Below are 24292 nucleotides of genomic sequence, written 5' to 3' on the forward strand. Positions count from 1 at the left end.
GAAGAACAAAATTCATCAAATGATATTTTGTTTTAAAACAATACCATCGGGGGCTGCTAGGTGGTGCAGTAGATAGAGCACCAGCCCTGGAGTTAGGAGGACCTGAGTTCAAATCCAGCATCAGACCCTTAACATTTACAAGCAGTGTGACCCTAGGCAAGTCACTTAACCCCAGTTGCCTCACCAAAACAAAACAAAACCCAATATATTATTTAAAAATGAACAAAGTTATCAGTCAAAACATTTTTTCAGTTTATCCTAGTGAAAGTTTATACCAATTATCACCAATATTTATTAACATCAAGTCTCCTTGTATTCTAGTAACCCATTCTCAATGTCCATTTAACAGCGCATTTTGAGTCCCAGATGTCTCATGTAGTTGTCTGGTCCCTATCTATCTTCTCTTGGACAATAGGCTTTATTCTCAGGATAGCTCTGAAGGGGGTTTTGCTCCTCTGCTTCCTAGATAATTCTGTTAGTACGATTCTTGACCGTATCCTTCCAATAATTTCTCCGCAGAGGATCTACTCGAATAATTTCTTCAGTAGTAATTCTGTCTCATCAGCTGGACTGTAAACTCCCTGAGAGCAAACACTAAACCTTCTTCTTTTCTTTTGTATCCTACTCATCACCATCAGAATACGGGACGCAGTTAGTCAATAAGCATTTATAATGTGCTTTATTAGGTGCTGGGCATTCCGAAGATGGAAAGAACTGCCCCAGAATACACAAGGTCCCTGCCCTCTAGGAACTCAAAGTCTACTGAATGATCCATTAATAATTGCTTAATTGAATATAAAGAGGGCTGAATTAAATGGCAGGTTGAGATTTACTGTGCACCTCTTCATTTTGGTTCTTTGTTACATAGACCAGTAGAGTTGAGTATCTACCATTTCCCTGTTAATTTTACTTTATTCAGCTGATATTTAAGTGAACAGGTAGTTTTGATCACATATGACATTTTACAAGGATAAATTAGTAAATGACTGGTAATATTAAGAGTACAGGAAGCAGCTAGGTGGCGCAGTGGATAAAGCACCAGCCCTGGATTCGGGAAGACCTGAGTTCAAATCCAGATTCAGACACTTGACGCTTACTAACTGTGTGACCCTGGGCAAGTCACTTAACCCTCATTGCCCCATAAAAAAAAAGGAAAAGAAAAGAAAAAAGACTACAATACAAATCCAAAGAAATAAACATTTGTTGTTGTTCAGTTGTGTCCAACCCTTCATGACCCCATTTGGGGTTTCTTGCCAAAGATACTGGAGTAATTTGCCATTTCCCTTCTCATTTTACAGATGAGGAAATTGAGGCAGGTGTCTGAGGCCAGATTTGAATGCATGAAGATGAGTCTTCCTGACTTCAGGCCCTGCGCTCTATCCACTATGCCACCTAGCTGCTCCCTAAATAAACTCCGTATATATAATTGAATCATAAAATAATTCACAAAGAAATGTTATAGTAGATTGTATATGACTTAAGAAAGAGACAAAATCACTTGTCACTATATTCTCAAGAGCTAAGTATTGCCTGATTCCTGCTATCCATTTGATGTATATGTCCCTGCTCCATCTGATGGAATCCCATTAACTACTGCATTACTGCTCTGCAACAAATGCTTTGGCACGGATGCCTTTTTGTTCTAAATTATTCTGACTGCAGAACTGAGTGGGCTTAGAGAACATGCGAGTCCCCACTGTTTCCCACACAGTTCTCCACTCCCCAGGCCTCTGACCCCTTGTCAATTCCAGGCCTCTTTCAGCAGTGATCTGTCCCAGGGACCAGCACCAGGCCAGGATATGCTAAAGCAAAGTTAGCATCTGACTAAAGGGGCACTTGTACCTTTTGCTATTCGGAAGAACATCTGTGCTCTGTTTTTAATAGCCAATAATAATAATTTATATAGTACTTTATATTGATATATTTTTACATTTATATTTCATATAGCATATTATATTTATAGTTTTTTATATTTATATTTTATATAGAGCTTTACATTTATATAGTTTATATATTTATACAGCACTTAATATAATTTATATATTCGTATATTTATATAGCACTTTATATTCATATAATTTTAATGCTTATACTTATATATTCATATAATTTTAATATTTACATGGCACTGCTATATTTACATATTTATATATTTACATAGCACTTTGTATGTTTATATTTATGTTTATATATTTACATAGCACTATTTAAATATAATTTTTCTATTTATACTTATATAGTACTTTCAAGGTTTTCAGTGAGCTTTTAATTTATTATTTCATTTGTTTTTGATGGACTAGTTCATAGAGGTTGTCTCTGGCTTTGTGTGTGTGTGTCTGTCTGTCTCTGTCTCTCTGTGTCTCTGCTTCTGTCTCTCTTTCAGCCCCCTCTCTCTCTATAGCTTGTATTCTCTTTGTGTGTGTCTCTGTATCTGTGTCTCTTCCAAATCCCTCTCTCTCTATAGCTTGGATTCTCTGTCTCTCTGTCTCTCTGTCTCTGTCTCTGTCTCCAACCCCCCCCTCTCTAAATAGCTTATATTCTCTCTCTCTCTCTCTCTCTCTCTCTCTCTCTCTCTCTCTCTCTCTCTCTCTCTCTCTCTCTCTCTCACACACACACACACACACACACACACACACACACACACACATGCAAATTGGAGATAATCTTAGAGAGGTGACACTGAGATCAAAGGAGGACCAGGAAAAGCTTCTAGTAGAAGGTAGTATTTGTGCTGACACTTGAAGGAAGGCAGGAGATGGAGATGAGGATGGGGAGAGTTCCAGGCATGGGACCAGCCAGTGAAAATGCCTGGAGTTTGGAGACAGATGATCTTGTGCAAGGAGCATCTTGGAGGTTAGTGTCCTGGATTGGCAGATACATGAAGGGGAGTGGTTGTAAGAAGGCCATAAAGGCAGGAATGGTCTTACAAGCCCAACAGAGGATTTTATATTTGATCTTGGAGGTAATAGGTAACCACTGGAATTTATTTAAATAGGGGGTGACGTGGTCAGACCTGTGTTTTAGGAAGATCAATTTGACAGCTAAGTAGAGGATGAAATAGAGTGGGAAGAGACTTGGGACTGGCAGACTGACTAGCAGGTTATTGCAATAATCCAGATATGAGGTGATGAGGGTGTGGTCCCGGATGGTATCAGTGTCAGGAGAGAGAAGGGGGCACATAAGAGGGACGTTCTACTTGAACTATGCTTATTCGTGACAAGGGAGGATCCTATTGGGGTTGAAGAAGTAACTGAGAAGTGATAGTGACATTAAAAGGGGTGGGGGAAGAGGACAAAAGCCAAACAGTCCAAATCATAGAGCATTGGGCCTGGAGTCAGGAAGACCTGAGTTCAAATCCAGCCTCAGACACTTGACACTTACTAGCTGTGTGACCCTGGGCAAGTCACTTGACCCCAATTGCTTTACCAAAAAAAAAAAAGGCTCTGATTTGGGCTGGAGACAAAAGACAAAAACAGAACAGTCCCTAAATCTCACAGGAGTTTACATTAGACTATGGGGAAACAAAATGCACACACATAAATTGATACAAAATAAATTACAATTATTTGGGGAGAGGCACTAACGATTGGAGGATTCAGGAAAGGTCTTTAGTAAGAGATGAGCTTCGAAGGGAGAATAGAGATTCCAATCAATCCATTTATCAATCAGCAAGCATTTATCAAGGTTTGGAGCAGTAGAGAGAGTGCTAGACTTGGAGTCAGGAAGAACTGAGTTCAAATCCTACCTTAGACACTCACTAGCTATGTGAGCCTGGGCAGGTTATTGAACTCCTCCGTGCCTCAGTTTCCTCATCTGTAAAATGTAGGGGCTGGGTTGGATGGCCCATAAGAACCCCTTTTAGAGGGGCAGCTAGGTGGTGCAGTGGATAAAGCACCGTCCCTGGATTCAGGAGTACCTGAGTTCAAATCCAGCCTCTTACTAGCTGTGTGATCCTTGGCAAGTCACTTAACCCCCATTGCCCCACAAAAAAGAATCCCTTTTAGATTTAAATCTATACATTGTTGTTCTTTTTGTTGTTCAGTCATTTTTTTACTCATGTTCAACTCTTCATGACCCCTTTTGGGGGTTTTCTTGGCAGAGATACTAGAGTAGTTTGCCATTTCCTTCTCCAACCCATTTCACAGATGAGGAAACTGAGGCAAACAGGGTGATGTGACTTACCCAGGGTCACACAGCTAGTAAGTGTCTGAGGTCAGGTTTGAATTCAAGAAAATGAGTTTTCCCAACTTCAGGCCTGGCACTCTGTCTACTGCATGACTTAGCTGCCCAGAACCCATTTAGTACAACCCTTCTACTTTGTAGATGAGAACATTGAAACCTACAGAGAATAAGCGATTTGCTCAAGGTTGCACAATAAGTGTCGGAGGTGGGATCTGATCACACAGTCAATTCTCTTATCTAGAGCACTCTCTCTCTCCCTAGACCCCACCTCACTTGACACCACCAACCATTCAAGTTATCTTCTAGTTTCTCTTCCTCTTCAGTCAAAAAGAGGTCAACCCCATCAGGCTCTATAGAATGGCCAAGAAGGATGAGCACTGAGAAAACGCTATCAAATTTGGCAATTAAGTGATTGCTGAGAACAGTCTCACTTGAGTGATAAAGTTGAAGCCTGATTGCAAAGGTTTTCAGAGTAAATGAGGAAATAGGAAGTGGAAGCAATGAGAGTAGAAAGCTCCTTCTGGAGTTGGACTATAAAAGGGAAAAGAGCGATAGCAGGACAATTTGAAGGTGTGGTACGGTAAAGTGAGAATTATTTTTAAAGTATGAGGGAGATGCAGGCATGTTTATAGGTAACAGGGAAGGAAAAAATAAATTATAGACAGAGAGAGGGAAGGATTGTGAGGGCCGTCTACTGAAGAAAACGGAAAATAATGGTACCAAGGGTATATTAAGCATTGGAAAAGGGCAATCTCTTCATCAGAGAGCAGAGTAAAGGAGGAAAGTCTGGGGGACATTGTCAAGAGTTTTGAAATGTAAAGAGGATAAGAAGGAGCTCTCAGTGAAAGGCCCTATTTTGCCAGTAAACATGAGACAAGTTCCTCTACTGAGAGGTTAGAGGAAAGGAGGTATGGGAGACTTGAGGGGACAAAACGTTTTGAAACAGCTGAAGAATTAGAATATCAAGTACTAGTGGGAATTGAATAAACCACACTGATTCCACCTTGTGATTCAATTGCAGAGCTCACACAGTTCCCTTTCTATTCAATTATGGATCTAGACCAACTTCTATCTTGTGAGAAAACTTTATGCAATTGTGGGAAATGAGAGAAAACCTTATTGCATTATTTGAACCTATTCCTGCATGGCTGGGAAGTTGGACCACCACTACCTGTTGCTTAAAGACCCTTAAATAAGGATCTACGTTATGCTCACCCAAAGTGCAGTCAGATCCAAAGACTGATGCAAGGAATTTTCTCAAAATTATACATCTCCAGCAGTCCATGTCTTGTCTGAAAACCAGCCCTGTACTTCCCTGTTCCTTTGATTGCATAAGACAGTTTGTGGGGAATGAGGCACCTCTTTTTCTGATTTCAAGAAATTATACCTGTTCACTCTCCTCTCATCTAACTTGGAAAGTCCCTAATCTTTTCTCTAAACAGAAATCAGATATTACCTAATTTTGCTATCCTGGTTAATTATTTTCTTTTAATTAACTGGTCTTATTTAATTAATTATTTTTAGTACATAGAAATCTTTTTCTCCCTGTATTTGGGGTCCTATGTCAGAGCTGAGGAAGGCCACTGGTCCCAATTTGTTATACAATTGGCATGCATTGCTTAATAAATTGACATGCTTGGAAGCTCAAACCTTTGTTTCTTCACTCATTTCATCTTTCACCCACCACACAGCCAACATGAGGTGTGGGATAGAGAATCATCTAGGGATAACTAAAAAGATTGTTTTGCTGCAGTGAAGGCTCAGCTGAGATTAAATAACGTAAATTAGTGGTGGATCTAATCGTCACAGTTTCATGACTTCCTTTCAGTACCAGGTAGCAGCTCATGAATATGGGCAAGAAGAGGCAGAAGATGGGAGCTCTCCAGGGTAGGGTTATTGTAAAACATGAGTGAGAATAGGAGAAGGAAGGAAGAGATTCAAGAGTAGAGAGTGGAGTAGTATTGAACTGGTCAATACCAAAAAGGTAAAGATTGTAAAGGAAGGAAAATAAAGTTAGAGTCGGGGGTGATGACTGAGTCATCCTATCTATAAAATGTGAGTAATTGTGCTTACATAACATACCGCATGGGATTGTTGGATTAAAAGAATTTGTATGGGTGGGGAATAATGCATATAGTCTCAGTCAGATTTAGGTGATGTGCTAGGTTTGATGAACTTATTTTTTTCTTCTTTAATCTTTCTTACAAGAAAAGGCTCTCTGGGTAGGGGTGGGGTGGGGAGGCAAGGGGAAATATATTCAGAAGGGAATGCCTTGTCAAAACCAAAGGTAAAAAAACTCAAAAAACCCAAGGTATTGATTTTTATTACTTTTTTTTTGGTGAGGCAATTAGGGTTAAGTAACTTGCCTAGGGTCACACAGCTAATAAGTGTCTGAGGCTGGATTTGAACTCAGGTCCTCCTGACTCCAGGGCCAGTGCTCTATCTACTGTGCCACCTAGCTGCCCCTAGGTATTGATTTTTTAGAAAAAGCTTTATAAACCATAAAGCTCTACATAAATAGATAAGTGGGAGCTGCTGCTATTCCTGGGTCCCTAAGGATGTCCAAGAGGTCTATTTATAGTGGTCTAATATATTTTCCTAAAGTACACAGATGACTATGTCACTCATGTGCTCAATAAACTCCAGTGACTCTATATTACCTTTCTAATAAAACACAAGTTCTTTTTGGCATAGAAAGCCCTTCACAACCTAATTCCAGTCTACCTTTCTAGCTGAATTACATACTACTCCCCTTCATATACATTAAAACCCATCCAAATAGGCTTTCTTGATGATGTTCAGTTGTTTCAGTCATGTCTGGCTCTTCGTGACCCCATTTGGAGTTTTCTTGGCAAAGATATTGGAGTGGTTTGCCATTTCCTTTTCCTGCTCATTTTACAGATGAGGAAACTGAGGCAAACAGGGTTAAATGACTTGTCCAGGGTCACAAAGCTAGGAAGTGTGAAGCCAGATTTGAACTCAGAAAGATGAGTCTTCCTGACTTTAGGTCCAGTACTCTATCCAATGTGCTACCTAGCTGCCCATGTGTTTTATATATACCTATATTGTTGTTTGCTTATCTCTCGTTTTTGAAGAGGACCAATGGCATCATGAGTGATGTCTTGATTTTCACGTCAATCAGATTTAAGTGTGGCAGAGTTGCACAAAGTCATCATCTTCACTCTCTCTTCCAGAGTCATTGAAGTCAAGCGGCAAGGCAAAAGTCAAGATGACAGCAGATGGCTTGAGAATCAGTAGGCGACTTTAGCATCTTCAATGTCAGACCAATGCTAAGCTATTCAATGCCTTCTTCATCCCTTTTCATTGCCGTTGGAACAAATTGTTCTCTTCTTCCCATTCTACTGGGGAAGCCTTCACATGCTTGGAGTAGACACCCCCCTAACCTGGTTTAGCCCGTCTGCTGAGGTGGTTTACTGGGGTGTGGCTGTTGTGCATGTTGTAGTTTCTTGGAGCTAAAGGTGAGAGTTGAGTGTCAGGTGGACACCAAAGGTGGATGAGCAGTCCTGAAAAGGACTTGGCAAGCCCTCATGCCAGAGGTGCTGGTCCTCCCTGAACACCCATATACCCCATACACCCTTCTCAGCCTTTTGCCTAAGGTCAACTGAGGTAGATGTTCTTCTCAGTTTAATATCTGAGGGGCAGCTAGGTGGCTCAGTGGATAGAGCAGTGGCCCTGGACTCAGGAGGACCTGAGTTCAAATTCGACCTCAGAAACTTAACCCTTACTAGCTGTGTGACCCTGAGCAAGTCACTTAACCCCAATTGCCTCACCAAAAAAAAAAAAGTAAAAAAAGTTTAATATCTGATACATCCTTTATCTAACTGTATATGTAGATCTTATCTCCCATAACTAGATTGTAAGGTCCTTGAGAGCAAGGGCTATTTCACTTTTGTCTTTGTATTACCAATGTCTAGCACAGTGTTGGGTACGTAGGCACTTAATGAATGTTTGTTGATTGCCTAATTCATTGATATTTCCACATTGCTGGCTTCCTTGGGCTGACACCCTCCCACTCAATCCCTCTAAATAGTTGGGATATCATTGAAGGCTTGGACAGTTGAGAATACTGCAGCATCATTTCCAAGATAAAAGACAGCTCCCATTTATATGCTGCTATCCATATATGATCTTATTTGATCCTCACAATAACTTTGGGAGGAAGGTGCTATTTTTATCCTACAATTTGCATGCTGAGAGAGGTGAGCAAAGAGGCAGCTAGATTTAAAATCAGAATATTTGGGATTGAAACTGTGACCTTGGGCAAGTCCCTTATGCTTCTCTGGGTCTCAGTTTCCTCTTCATTAGAATGAGAAATCTGGACAAGATGACCTCTAAGGTCCCTTTCTAATCTAAGTCTATGAATTTGGGCCTTGCCCAAGAAAGCTAATAAGAATCACAGGCAGGATTCAAACCCAGGCCTTCCTGTCTTTCATCCCCAGAGATCTCTCCCTTACACAACACTGACTCTTTAAGGTAAGGATAATATTTTAAAGACTCTGAAACTCTGAATGATTCCTGATTCAGGGGTGTGGTTAAGATGTGTAATATTTAGATGTAATAAAGATAACAGAAACTAAGGAGGATTTCTGATGTCCCAGATTTATTGCTGCATAACCAGGAAAGATAGAAACTACTCTGGCAGAGTTTAACAAAGGGCAGATTAAACAAAGGTTAATTAAGGGCAGATTATTTTCAGAGGGGAGGGTAATGGGATGTGTATGACGTGAGAGGGAATCAGATGGCTGGATTTTTTTTTTTTTAAAAAGGAGTTCATGAGCCACAAGAGATTCCTTTTGTCCTTTAAAGCAGAAACACCACATACTAGTAGAGTCCTGAATAGATGTTCCCTGTGTCCAGGGAACAAACCCCTAATTTACCCAGACCGAACTAATTTCTGTCGCAGGTTTGAATCATTCCTGGGATAAAAGGGCTACAGCTATACTTTCCCTTTCCCTCCTCCCCTTCTCCAGACCACTCCAGACCCCATTAAGGAGCCAGAGCTGGCTCTAAGCCTGGCTCTGCTCTGACCTTTTCCCCCTTCTCTATCCCAAAGCCCACTCCCAAATGCCTTCCTACCAATGTCCCCTGCCCCCTTTCTCTTCCTGGCAGGAACTCTACCCACCCCCATCCTTGTTGGAGGAAATCTCCTCTCCACTCTGACTCTTGGGTCTACCCAACCCACTTTTCGATGACAGGGGGATGTTCCTGTAAGGCAAACTCTCCATATATCCTAAGAACTCCTGGGTCTTCTCACTTGTACTAGAGTCATAGCATTCTGGACATTTCTATCTACCTACAACTGATCCCTCCTTGTCATCTTAAAGTGTGAGATCCTTGAAAACAGGGATTGTCTTCATTTTCAAGTATTTCTTTTTTGCGGGGGGGGGGGGGTGAGGCAATTGGGGTTAAGTGACTTTCCCAGGGTCACACAACTAGTGTTGTGTCTGAGGCTGGATTTGAACTCGGGTCCTCCTGACTCCAGAGCCAGTGCTCTATCCACTGTGCCACATAGCTGCCCCCTTCATTTTCTATTTATATTCCCAGCACTTAACACAGTGTTTGGCACACAGTAGGCACTTAATAAATGCTTTTTTCATTCATTCATTCATACATACATACATTCAATATATACTCACAGTTGCTGTTTACAGGACCTCTTCCCCTCAAGGGTGACCATCCTGCCTACCCTCCCATGGCCCAGATGTTAACAGCTGATTGAGCTTAACCTGCTATTTCCTAAGCACAGGACATAATTGTCAGATAAAACTAATAGTGGCAATGGTACTCGGATACTTTGCCAGGAGAAGGTTTGGGCCCCACAAGGCTGACGCCAGAGTGTTTCTGTAATCCAGGTTGACGTTGCAGTCTTGGCAAACAACTTGGAGATGCTGACCAAGGGTTAGGGACTCTGGCCCACAGGAAACAGAGAGGGCCTGCATATACCCCAATCGGGTTTTCCTCCTTTTCTTGTTTCCTATCAATGCCAATGTTGCTGGCCATTCCCTTAGGATCCTCCAAGGCAGCAGTTCTCTGCCAACTGAGCCCTTTGACTCTCAGTCCTTGCGCTATACTATCTCTGGAGAGAAGAGGCCAGAACAAAAGGGGGATGGGTACTCTAGAGATTTAAACCACCTGCCACAATCTAGGGTTCCTTTGTGTGGAACCTGTTGGCAGCACTTGAATTCTCTGCTACTGTGTCTAGGGAACAATATCTCCCAGTACTGTTTCTTCTGTGGTTAAGCATCAGGAGGAAAGCAAGCTGGTTAAGCTAATTCATGCTAAGGTGTGAGTGACTGATAGTCCTCTTAACTCTCTCAGAAGCACTTAAATTTTAATAGGGAACTCCAATCAAGAGCTGTAAGTGGGTCAGGGTAACTGGGTCTTTGCACCAGGGCACCAAAATTTAGAAGACACAAATATTTCACATAGGGATTTTCAATAATTTTGCTATTTAAAAGTATTTGACAGGCCTTGCCCTTCTTCTGCAATGTAGAAACAATTGAACTTAGCATCTAGTTAGCAAGGATAATTAGTTAAAATAGGAAGCTACCTATAAGATGGAGGACTTTCCTCCTTACAACTCTGGGAGGATCTTCTCAGCCTTGCTCCAAGCTCCCCAAGGATGTGACCTTCCCAGAGATCACCTCAAGGTGCATCTCTCCCCACCATGAGGTGGTACTGGGGGTCTCACAGTGGAGTTCAGTGTCCCAGAGTCTCCTCTCCTATCAATTGAATTTTTCCTTAATCACCTATTAGAAGGGCATGTTTTGTGGTGCTTCCCTTGGACCCCAAGATTAATTGCTATGGTTTTGTTTGTAATAATCCAAAAACAAACAATTTCAAATGGTGAAATAGGGGGAGGTCTGGTCTTCACCTTCAATCACACCACGTATGCAATCTCTTATTCTGTTTTGTCCCTTTCTGGGGATCTAGGCTTTTTTCCCCTTTTCCTTTTGTCTTAGTTGGTCAATAAGCATATTAAGCATTTCACCGTGTTCCAGTCACTTTGAGGCCCTGCACACAGAGTGTGCTCAGATACTAGATGACCTATGATGTTTCTTCCATCTCCAGCACTATTTGTCCCCTCTCTTGGCTTCAGTTTTCTTCATCTATGAAATGAGGAAGTCATAGTAGGTGATGTCTGAAGTCTCTTCCTGTTCTGACACTCTATGACCACGGTTGATAGCTCTTACTTTGGAACATAATCTCATTGGGTGATGAATCAGGACTCATGTGTGATAATAGTCACCAACAATGCCCTGGCTATCCCATATTTCCCTCCCACTGCCACCTCCCTAGTTAGGTGTCCTCATTAATCTCACTTGGACTAGTACACTAGACTCTTTTTTTTCTTTTTTCTTGCAGGGCAATGTGGGTTAAGTGACTTGCCTAGGGTCACACAGCTAGTAAGTGTCAAGTGTTTGAGGCCGGATTTGAACTCAGGTCCTCCTGAATCCAGGACTGGTGCTTTATCCACTGTGCCACCTAGCTGCTTCCCAATAGCTTCTTTTTTTAACTTTTTTTGTGGGGCAATGGGGGTTAAGTGACTTGCCCAGGGTCACACAGCTAGTAAGTGTTAAGTGTCTGAGGCCAGATTTGAACTCAGGTACTCCTGAATCCAGGGCCAGTGCTTTATCCACTGTACCACCTAGCTGCCCCCTCCCCAGTAGCTTCTTATTTAGGCACTTAGGTTTAAACCCATTAAACAAACATTTATTAAACCCCTGCTCCACATATAGCACTGGGTCTAGACTCTGGAAGAAATGCAAAATTTAAATGACAGGCCCTCTGCCCTCATGGAACTTTTAATCCAAGAGAGAATTTGTCATATGCATGGATACCTCTGATTCAAAAAAATCACTGATAGGTGCTACAGAACCAAGTAATTTTTGAAATCAAGGTGAGGAAGCATGGAAGTCAGGGAAGGCAACTTGGAGGGGGAATTGGGGTATTAAAGGTTAGGTATGGGTTCAGATCAAGAAGGTGAAGGACAGGCAGTAACCCAGCCAAACTATCAACATTCCCTTCCAAACAACTTTAAAATAACTCCTCCAATATAATTTTGGAGCAGCAGAGCCAACAAAAGCTCACATTTTTCCAGCCTAAGACAACTTAGGGTGTAGGCAGGGGAGGTCTGTGACACTGGGGTGGGAGCCAGCCTAGAGCAAAGCAGGGACACCAGTGGTGGGGTTAAGAGGTAGCACAGCAGCAGCAGCAGCAACCTTGGGAGCTCTAAACCCAGAGACTCTAAGGGCGGTGGAAAACTAGTCAGAAAGAGACCACATGGAATCTTTTGCTGGTACTGGGTGCAACTGGCACTGATGGTAACTCTATTGCCCATAAGCAGTTCTGGGTCACAGTTCCTGGTCCAAGAATAATGCCAGTGTTTGCAGCTGCTGGGGAGCAGGGGCCCTTCCAGGGTAAAGACCAGAACACAGACCAGAAGAGCAATGACCATACCTTGGAAGCACCAAAAATTTGCCCAAAGGGATATAAAACTGTGCATACCTTTTGTCCCAGCAATAACTCTACTAAGTCTGTACTCAAAGAGAGCAAAGAAAAAGGAAAAGGTCCTACACACACACACCATTTTATAGCAGCCCTTTTTATAGTGACAAAGAGGAAATGCTTATCAATTGGGGAATGGCTGAATAAGTTGAGGTATATGAATGTAATGGAATACAACTGTGCTATAAGAAATAATGAGCAGGGTGGTTTCAGGAAAAAACATGGCAAAACCTAAATAAACTGATGCAAAATTGTTATGGGGTTGTGCACCAAAGATGATATGAGATTTATGAATTATGGAAACATCATTTCAGAGACTAATTGCTCTTACAATGAGCTAGATGGAGATGGTTCAACTCCATGATGCAGGCCCTGGAGAGAATATATGTACAACAGGAGGAGAGACAGGTACACATAAGATTCCCTGATGGAGGCTGAGAAAAGAGCCAAATACATTCAGGTAGTCCATAGTTTGCTTATGATGGCAACTATGTAGACCACAATTGCTAGATATAGTCCAGTTTCTTCCTCTTTCTCTCCTAAAATAGCCTGGTGTCATGGAAGCTCCAACACATGTACCTGGTTTAATTTAACTTGTTTTCTTTTTCTTTCACTCAGTCTGATGGCATGGTCAGAATCCATCCACCTGTGGCCTAGCACAATTACTGGATGTCTCAGAACCATGAGATGTGGTATGGTAACCTTTCCATAACATTTTCAGGTATCATTATGGACACATTACTAAATTTGGCCTTGATCCAGACACATGGTGGTAAGAAGTGTTATAGATCGCATAACTGCCTCAACTCTGTATTATATAAAGGGGGGGGATGTAATATTTTATATATATATATATATATAAAGTTTGAGTATGAGTTATATTTTGAAGAAGTCTCACTGTTTAATTTGATCGTTGACAATGCTAAAGATTAGTGAAAATCCAGCAATTCAACAGCTAAAGAAGTAAAAGAGTCCAGAGACAACCAGAGTCCAGACCAGAGTCCAGTTTTCCTGATGGCATCTCACCACTCCAAGAAGACAAGATCTCAAAGACTTTAAATGAACAGTTTTGTTGTTGTTTTTCCTTCTGTTATTATTTACACCATTTGTAATATGTATTCTCTGCAGAGGCCCACCCTCTGCAGACAGTGTCAGAGCCCGGGTTCATGATGGACCACCCCTCTGGACAAAATTTCCCCTTTCTCCCTTTTCTATATTGTTATTAACATATTGTTTGTTAGCATAGGGTATCATATTCTGTTATTTTTTACTGTTTCATCAAGGAAACACCCTGAGTTCCTCAAAAAAACAAAGGGGAGGAATGTGGTAAGATTATTGGAATTTGGCTGACTGGGATGAGCCAATTCTGGCCTGCCCTGAGTGACCTGTGCTGCTGATGTCAGCAGGAGAAACCACTCTCCACAGGCAGTTTCAAAGGACATCCCATTTTGGGGGAAGAAGAGTAAATGCTCGCTGAGGGGAGCTCAGTCTCTTCTGGAGTGACTTTCTTTCCGGTGGCATGAGCTGCAGCAGGGGATGAGAAAGAGGTTCTTTCTTAGCAGTTTGTGTCCTGCGGGCCCTGGCCATTTTCCATTGAAGCTACGGACCCCATTTGCTGAGTTAACATACAAGCCTTGCTCTTTTGAATTAGCTGAACTGTAAGCAAGGTTGGGGATTGTATAGACTTAGGTTAGAGTTAGGAGGATTATCTGTATTTCTTTTCCCCTATTCCCTTGTCTTTGATTTTATTAATTTCACTGTTGCTATTTATTTTATTTCCATTAATAAAGCCTGATTAGTTTGTGGAAAAGAGGCTATTAGGCTCCTTATTGGCCTGGGAGAAATATCTAAAAAGGCAGTTTGGAGGGGAAGGGGCTTTGGACCTAGAGGTCCCTCATTATTTCTGGGACCCCAATATTATGGTGAGCCACTCAATTAACTCTCCATATATTAAATTTGGCCCTCACAGTTGGGAAACTGGCCCACTAGATAAAGGATGAATACACCTTGAGAAGTAAGAGAGATTAAGCCCATTAGGCATAGCTACTGGCTGATTGGTGCCAGGGGACAGAGATAACTTCAGAAGTCCTCTCATTCAAGCCTTCACTCAAGCTTTCCCCACCCCCAAAGAGAACTTTCTACAGTCAGGTGGTCATCCCATCTGTCCACCCTATCTACCATCTATAATGTTAAAGTTGGGCTTTGCTTGCCAGATGGTGAGGAGGCACTGTCTCAACCCTCAGACTTTTTTGTGCTGCTGTTTTCAGAGCTATAAAGCTTTGGCTTTTCTTCTGTTCAAGGAGAAATGCGTTTCAGAGAATCATATGATCTCTTAGCCATCATCTCCCCTTTAGAGAAGTTTGACTTCTCACTCTTGATTCCTTTCTCTACTGCTCAAATAAAAGATTATTTTATTCTAATTGGTTTTGTGTACAAGAAAGTGTAATTTTTTAAAAAATGGAATACCTAAGAACCCCCACTTCACTAATTTCCCCTGTGAAATAATTAAACTGATGCAAAGTGAAATGAGAAGAACCAGGAGATAATTGTGCACAGTAACAGCAATGTTGTAATGATGATCAACTCTGAAAGATTTGGCTGCTCTGATCAATACAATAATCCAAGACAATTCCAAAAGACTCATGATGAAAAACTACTATCCATCTTTGGAAAGAGAACTGGTGAATTCTGAATGCAAATCGAAATATAATTTTCTTGCTCTCTCTCTCTCTCTCTCTGTTTTCTAGCAATATGGCTAATATGAAAATATATTTTGCATGATTCCATTTGTATAATTAATTGTAATCATTCTACTTGCCTTCTCAGTAGGTATAGGAGAGGTCAGTGGCAGGGAGAGAATTTGGAACTCAAAATTTAAAAGGAAATTAATGTTATAGGAGGATATTTCTGGCACTGGGCGCTGTGTAAGCTAAAGTGGGAAAGCACAAGGCATGTTAGGTGAGCAGAGAATAATCCAGTTTGCTTGGAATATAGAGATTAAGGAGATTAGAATGAGAAAAATCTGGAAAAATCATGGAGGGCTTTGAATTCCACAAAAGAGTATGAACACTATAGGGAGTCACTGAAGATTTTTGGACAAGGGAATGACAGGTTCAAGTCTATGCAAAAGGAAGCTGAGTTTTTCTTAACTGGTCTTCCTGCTTCTCATCTCTTTGCCTTCCAATTCCTCCCACCTGTATCACTGATACAATGACTCCACTGTAGTTTACAATCTCAGAATGCTTCCTTGGGCACTGACATGTTTTTTGTTTTTGTTTTGTGGGACAATGAGGGTTAAGTGACTTGTCCAGGGCAGCTAGTAAGTGTCAAGTGTATGAAGCTGGATTTGAACTCAGGTCCTCCTGAATCCAGGGCCAGTGCTTTATCCACTGTGCCACCTAGCTTCTCCCAAGGGCACTGACATGTTAAGTGACTTGCTTATGGTTACCCATCTGGGATGTGTCCCAGGCAGGATTTGAACCCAGGTCTTTCTGACACCAAGATTGCCTCTCTATCCATTTATCTGTGGTACCTTTCTGCTGTGCTGCCAGATTAAGTTTCCTGAAATGCAGCATTGTTCATAATATTCCCTGGCTCAAAATCCTTTAATTGCACAGTGAATGAAGCCTAAAACCTGTATCTGATCTTCATGGTCTTAATGCTGACCTACTCTTTTTTTTTTTAATTAATAGAGTATTTTATTTTTTTTCCGTTACATGTAAAGATAGTTCTCAACTTTTGTTTATACAAGCTTTACAATTTCAGATTTTTCTCCCTTCCTCCCCTCCCTCCCTCCTCCCCTAGACAGCAGGTAATCTGATATAGGATATACATATATATATATACATAATAACATTAAACATATTTCTGCATTAGTCATGTTATAAAAGAAAAAATCAGAGCAATGATGAAAAACCTCAAAATAGAAAAAAACAACAGCATCAAAAACAAAAGAAATAGTATGGTTCATTCAGCATCTATACTCCGCAGTTCTTTTTTTTTTCTTCTTGGATTTGGAGATCCTCTTCCATCACAAGTTCCCTGGAACTCTTCTGTGCCATTGCATTGGTGAGAAGAATATAGTCCATCACAGTAGATCAGCACTCAATGTTGATGATACTGTGTACAACGTTCTTCTGGTTCTGCTCATCTCACTCATCATCAGCTGCTGAGCTACTCTTAACAGCTTTATCTGAAATTTTTTCCTATTTAGGTAATACTGTAGCCAAAGTGACCACTGACATCCCATCTCCATATCTTTTCTCATATTTTATCTTTTGTCTGGACTGTTCTACTTACCCCCTTAGTCTCTGTAGTTTAAATCATACCCATGCATTTTTTAAAAATTAACAAATACTTTTTTCTCTTTTCCTCTTCTGGAAAAAAAAAGAAAAAGAAAATTGTAGTAACAAATATGCATAGTCAAGCAAAACAGATTCCTGTTTTGGGCATGTTCAAAAATATATGTGCCAATATGTATCTCCTCTCTTTCTGATGGTGCTGTCAGATCTTTCTTTAAATTTTAAGTTTTATCAGTCACTTTTGATTAACACACTGTAGTCTGTGACGATTAAAACTAAATATGTGGTCACCTTATTCCTGTCCCCACTGTAGGGAAAACTAGCTAGGGTTTACTTATAAATTTAGCACCAAGTCTTTGGGCATTTAGCATTTATTAAAAACTAAAGAAAAAACACGTGGAGTTCAGGAAGTTAAGAAACCTATCTACCCGGGGCAGCTAGGTGGCACAGTGGATAGAGCATCAGCCCTGGAGTCAGGAGGACCTGAGTTCAAATCCAACCTCAGACACTTAACACTTACTAGCTGTGTGACCCTAGGCAAGTCACTTAACCCCAATTGCCTCAGCAAAAAAAAGAAAGAAAGAAAGAAAGAAAGAAAGAAAGAAAGAAAGAAAGAAAGAAAGAAAGAAAGAAAGAAAGAAAGAAAGAAAGAAACCTCTCTATCCTAGAGGAGAGATAAGAGTTCAACCTGGCCTGGCTCTTCTCCCAAATCTCCTGCCAGCACCTCAGAGTTCCAGCCACCAAGAAGAAGATCCTGTGCCTGTCAGAGCAGAAGCTCCCTGTGGGTCCAGAAGAGGCAGTCCCCACAGCTGCTCCAAACTAATTAACTGGTAGCATTCAAGTCCATTGATTGACATGACTTGAAGGAGGTCTTAAATTAGTTAACTTCCTTTAGTAGGATAGTTCCTGCATATGTGTGTGTGTGTGTGTGTGTGTGTGCTCACACACACAACCCCCCCCCCAGGTGTGGCTTTAATCAGGTTAATCAGCCAAATCAATCACTCTCACTTAATTCAATCAATCCAAATCAATCTCCTCCAGGTGGGGCCTTTGGGTGTTGGCAAATCCCATTATTTTCTCATAAGTCATTTCACAATATAAGATCCTCCTGTTAATATGAATATATGGATCACCTGGATTTGATAGAGGTGCCTTATTATCCAAAAGTATTTTTATGAAACCCTGGATTAATAGGAGCAAAATGTCCTTCAACTGAACTCCAAACTGAACCCAGATAGCTAGCAGATAAAAAACTCTACTTAGTGACTTGTTTTCCCTCAGGATTAGTAAATCCCTATGTTATGGTAACATCTGGGCATCCTCATCCTAGCCAAACCCTTTTTTTGGAGGGGGGAATCCTGTAATCTTATCGTGATGCTTCTGTATTTCCTCCATACTTTTTATAACCGAAAGTGTTAAACTACTTTTTTGCTTCTGGGTTAATTTCTGTATCATACTATTGAAACTGACAATGCCCTGTAGTCAGTGGACTAAAACCATATATACCCTCAGAAATGGGGAGTCCCCTGAGCCTCTCTCTTAGGAGGGGAGTCTCCACATGATCATGTGTTATATTTCTTCTTGGGACAAAATGTTAAATCAATATTATGTTTTTCTGTCTGTCTCTGATCTGTTTTGTACAAGGACCGGTATCATGTTCTCTGATCTGGTTTTGTAGGAGATATTATAAAATATTATAACTTCTCTGATCTGTTTTATTAATTCTGAAGGAGAGATTAAAAATTATTTCTCTGATCTGTTTGTAGGAGACAGGCAGATACAAAAACTATATTTTAATATTCAACACTCCCTGCCAAAGAACCTTTCCTTAAAATGAAGGAAAACAAACAAATCAAACTCATCTGATATCACAACCTTCAACACCCAGAATCCTCTCCCACACCTCTCTATTCAAAGGAGTTGTATATCTCCTTCTTTAGGGGCAAGAATGATACAAATGAATGGATGGAAAAATATTTTTAATCACACGCTACTTGCCAAGTATTGTGCTAAGACCTGGGAAGATAACACATATCTAGATAATCTTGAAATGAGCTGGAGAAGGAAATGACAAACCACTCCAGTATCTTCGCCAAAGAAAACCCCAAATGGAGTCACAAAGAGTTGGACGTGACTGGAAAATGACTAAACAGCAATTTAACACGATGGTTTACATATAGTAAGCACTTAAGAAATGCTCCCTGTCACGGGGGTAATTGGTGGTGGTAGGGTCCTTGGGTATTCCTCTTTAAAGAATTATACCCTCATGGTCACAAATCCAATTAGAATAAAATAATCTTTTATTTAGGCACTACAGAAAGGAACCATGAGAGGAGTCAAGGAATTCTCTTGAGGGTTCAGAGACATGATTCTCTGAGATTCCTATCTCCTCAAGCAGAAGAAAGGCAAAAGCATTTATAGACCTGTTGGGTGATCACCACCTGACAATGGAAAGTTCTCTTTGGGGGTGGGAAAGTTTGAGTGAGGTGGCGGTCCTGACTTCTGGAGCAATCTCTGTCCCCTGGTACTGATCAGGCAGCAGCTGTGGGCTTATCCCTCTTACTTCTCAAGGTGTGTTCCTCCTTTTGTTGGGGGGGGGGGCAATGAGGGTTAAGTGACTTGCCCAGGGTCACATAGCTAGTAAGTTTCAAGTGTCTGAGACTGGATTTGACCTCAGGTCCTCCTGAATCCAGGGCCAGTGCTTTATCCACTGCTCCACCTAGCTGCCCCCAAGGTGTGTTCCTCCTTTAGCTAGTTGGCCAGTTTAAACTTTAATAGTCCCAACCCCATATCACTCCCTAATTCATTCTATCCTTTATCTCAACATCCCCCTCACTTATTCAGACAGTAGCTAGTCACCTGCCTTGTACATACTATTCGAATATATTTTTTAACCAAACTTGTGATTTCATCAGTATAAGGAGTAACAGTAACAGTATAAGTGAGGGACTTTCTTTACCTATTCAACTTAGTGCCTTCTTTGCAATTTATAATCTCAGGAGGGTTGCCCAGAGTATTGAGAGGTAAAATGATTTACTGAGGATCCCATGGCCATTATGGGCTAGAGGAAGAATTTGAATCCAGATCTCCCTGGCTCCGAGGTCTGCTCTCTAACGACTATGCCACAACATCATATAAGAAACATTAATCATACATGATCATAGGTGTAGAACTAGAAGGGAGCACAGAGGCCAGCTAGTTTAAGCTCTTTATTTTTATTTTATTTTATTTTTATTTTTTGTGAGGCAATTGGGGTTAAGTGACTTGTCCAGGGTCACACAACTAGTAAGTGTTAAGTGTCTGAGGCCAGATTTGAACTCAGGTACTCCTGACTCCAGGACCAGTGCTCTATCCACTGTGCCACCTAGCTGCCCCCAGACCCTGGGATTTTTATGATTCTTTGTTATCTAACTTTAGGAAACCTCTCTTGACTCAGCAGAGAAAAGAAGGAAAATATTGAGGAGTGGGGATAAGCCTTTAGGACTTGAATTATGTAGTTTGTTCTTATCTGAGGTGGCACAATGGATAGAGCACTGCACTTGGAGTCAGGAAGACCTGAGTTCAAATCCAGCCTGAGACACTTACTAACTTTATGATCTTAGACCGGTTACTTTACCTCCGTTTGCCTCAGTTTCTTCCACTGTAAAATGGGGATAATAACAGCACCAATATACAGGGTTGAAGGCTGGGTTGGCTTGTGGCAATTTCTTAAAATAAGACAATGAAGTTTGGTTCATCGATTGACTCTTTCTTTCATTGTAACATTTGCCATTGTAGCATTATTAAATGGCCTGATTTCAATATTGTTGTCTCTTAGGGAATAGGTAGGCCAACAAGAGAAAGAGAAACAAGAAGGGCTGGTTGTTGGAACAGTCAGAACATGCACAACATTTAACGATTAAATTCACAGTCTCATGGGTGCAGTTTGTGACACCCCAAAAGAATTACAAAAGTAACATCAAAGATCACTGATCATAGCTCACCATAACAGATACAATAAGAATTTAAAAGTTAAAATATTGTGAGAATTACCCAAAAATGTGACACAGGCATGATGGGAGTACATACTGTTGGAAAAATGGTACCGATAGACTTGCTCAACGCAGGGTTGCCATAAACCTTTGATTTGTAAAAACAACAACAATGCATTACTACAAAGTGCAATAAAGCAAAGCACTATAAAATGAGGGTATGCCTGTATATTCCCAGGTTGTGGATACAGAGGGAGACAACAGTCTCCCCTGGAGAGGGAAAACTCTCAAGTGAGGAAGACTTCAAGGTGCTACAAAGAGCAGAGAAAGATAAAGAAGGAAAAGGAGCAGAGGGTGGAGTTCATGAGATGGTACATGATGACTCCTGGAAGAGCTAAGAATGAGGAAATAGAAAAATCATTTCCTATGTCAATCAGGATAAAGGCAAATTCTGCACACCTGGTGCCGGGTAATCTTTACTCACAGATAGTAAGCATGACATAATCAACCCTTCCCAGCCAGGAGTCAGGCAGTCAGGAATTCATCAAACATTTACTGTGCTAAGCGCTGGAAATACAAAGAGAGGCAAAAACATAGTCCCTGCCCTCAAGGAGTTCACATTCTAATAGGAGAGACAACATGTAAAATAATAGGCACATACAAGACATGCTCAGGATAGATAAAGGTAATTTGAAAAGGAGAATGCTAATGCAGGGAGGAGGGAGAAGAAAGGCATTCTGCAGAGGGTCGGGTTTGAGTTGTCTTTTTCTTCTTTTTTCTTTTGCAGGGCAATGAAGGTTAAGTGACTTGCCCAAGGTCACACAGCTAGTAAGTGTCAAGTGTCTGAGGCTGGATCAGAACTCAGGTCCTCCTGAATCCAGGGCTGGATAAACCACTGTGCCACCTAGCTACACCTTGAGTTGAGTCTTGAAGAAAGCTAGGGAAGCTAAGAGGCCCATGTGAAGGGCCAAGTGAAGTCCAGAGAACCAGAGGGATGAGGGGGGCCATTTTGAAAAGGCATGGAGGGGGCAGCTAGGTGGTGCAGTGGATAAAGCACCGGCCCTGGATTCAGGAGGACCTGAGTTCAAATCCGGCCTCAGACACTTGATACTAGCTGTGTAACCCTGGGCAAGTCACTTAACCCCCACTGCCCCACCAAAAAACAAAAAAAAAGAAAAGGTATGGAGAAGATATATGGACAGTTGTGCTCTGGGTGCTGTGAAATCAGCCCAGCATATCTTGATTGTAGAGGCCCCAGAGAGCAGTTTGGGGCCCAATCAATTCACCAAGGTCACACATTTCTAGGAAACTCATTGGCCAGTATTAACAACACCCACAGCCTGCAGGTCAAAGTCCTCAACCCCATGAAGAGAAAGCAAGAGACCTCTGGGTAATCTCCAGGATTATTTCTGGGAGATGCTGAGTTCCCCATCTGTCATTGGGGTTTCCTTAAAGAAAGATGTAGGAAGGGAGAGGAGGGAGGAAGTAATATCTCCACACACACAAGAATGTACAGATTCCCTTGAATAAATTCAAGCCTAGGTAAAAAGATGATGTCACCTGTGTCACCTCCACCTTACCCTGACTCAATGCCCCATCCATCTCTGTCTTCCTATAGTGCCTCCCCTGCCAAGCATGGCTTCATCCTGTAACCCAGGCATCTGATGATCTTTTCATCTGGCATACCCCACCCCTCAGCTAAAAATTCCTGCTTCTATCTCTCATCTTGTCAAGTTCATGACCACAACAAGCTACTCTAATAAACTCAAGGAGAGGAGACTTGTACAGAGTACACAGGCTGTTTCTCTGACTGCTCCCCCCCACCCCAGACCCAGAATTCTCTTTCTCCGCTCCTTTGACTCCTGGTTTTCCTGGCTTCTTCCTTCAAATTTCAGTTAAAATGTTCATTTCCGCAAGAAGCCTTTCTTCCTCTCTCTAAATGTGTGTGATCTCCCTGAGACATTATCTCTAATTTGTCTATATCCTGTTTGGATATAGCTGTTTACGTGTTTTTCCCCCATTCCTCCATTGAAGGAGGTGAGCTCCTTCAAATCAGGAACTGGTTTTGCCATATTTTTTTGGTACCCTCTAGTGCTTTAATAAATGCTTGTTGATGACTTGACAAACAGTAGCCTTCTAGAGACAATACCCCCCTCCCCCCCAACCTCAACTACTTAGCTATCAGTGGTCATTTTACCAGAAAGGAGAGAAGGGCTGGGCCAGAAATGACAGTTATTTTTGGACAGGCAGGCCTTCAGGTCCCCTCAAGTCATGTTTCATAGGCACCTACTCTACCTATCTACCAGCCCTAGAGTCCAAGATCAAAGCTTCCTTCCTGATATGACCATGTTGTCTCAGTCCATGAACTGAGGGGAAGTTTCTTTAGTCCATGACTGGTTGCCTTGACCACTATTTTAGTCATCCTGCACCACCCCCTAAACTCACATACATACCAGCAGCAGCACCAACAAGTGGCTTTGAATCCTAGATGCCTTTCTTGGGAAGTAGCTTAGCAGAAAACTGCAAAGTGGATAAAGGCCATTTCCAGTAGCTCCTTCCATCCCTCATTCATTCAGCAGATATTTCTTAATCACAACCTTTGTACCCAACACCATACTAGGTAATAGGGAAGATACAAAAGGAGTATAAGCCCTTGTCCTCAGGGAACTTCTGATCGGGTAGATGAAATAAGGCTAAAATAACTAGAATTGTTGTTGTTGCTGCTGCTGATGTTGTTGAGTCATTTCAGGTGTGTCCAACTCTTCATGACTCCATTTGGGGTTTTCTTGACAAATGATACTGTACTCTGGTCCTCATCCAAGAAGGGCCCCTGATCTGCTGGTGATAGAAGTGTTACTGCCCCCTCAGGATTTCCATTCCATCTTAATTGAAAGTACTTCTTTCTGCCCTTGAACTATGTCAGAAGTGGTTTTAGGTAATGGAGTTGACAGACAGTATCTGATCCTCCATCCAGTGCTAGCACAGGGGTGCCCTGCAATCTCTTTCTAACCAGCTACCAGGTCCCCTTACCATCTCTGGCTTGAGAGCTCTCAAAGCTGCTGCTACTTTGGTTACCATCTCCTAGTCCCATCACTGATGTTTCATCCATGTGAGCTCCAGGTCGGCCTTCTCCCCCATGTCACAGATCTTTCTTTCCAACCTCCCATGTTGTTTTTGGCTGGAAGGATATCTGACTCTGACCTTATGTTGGCTCAGCCACTCCAAAATTCAAGTTGAGGCATTATTTTGAAGTTGTTTGGAGGAGAATGCTGGAGAGCTTGGCCAAGCACCATCTTGGCCCACAACATA

At 41.6% G+C, this 24292-nt stretch overlaps 1 protein-coding gene across 1 annotated transcript in view; it reads right to left on the reverse strand.

The window, feature by feature from the left end:
• PLA2G4E (phospholipase A2 group IVE) overlaps positions 1-24092 on the reverse strand; it is a 117167-nt gene extending 93075 nt beyond the window's left edge. Inside the window, 1 exon segment of the mRNA XM_043980562.1 lies at positions 24014-24092. Coding sequence (XP_043836497.1) covers positions 24014-24092 — 79 coding nt within the window.
• Between the last annotated feature and the right edge of the window lie 200 nt (positions 24093-24292).

Source organism: Dromiciops gliroides, chromosome 2 (genome assembly GCF_019393635.1).
Source record: "Dromiciops gliroides isolate mDroGli1 chromosome 2, mDroGli1.pri, whole genome shotgun sequence".
NCBI classification, from domain to species: domain Eukaryota; kingdom Metazoa; phylum Chordata; class Mammalia; order Microbiotheria; family Microbiotheriidae; genus Dromiciops; species Dromiciops gliroides.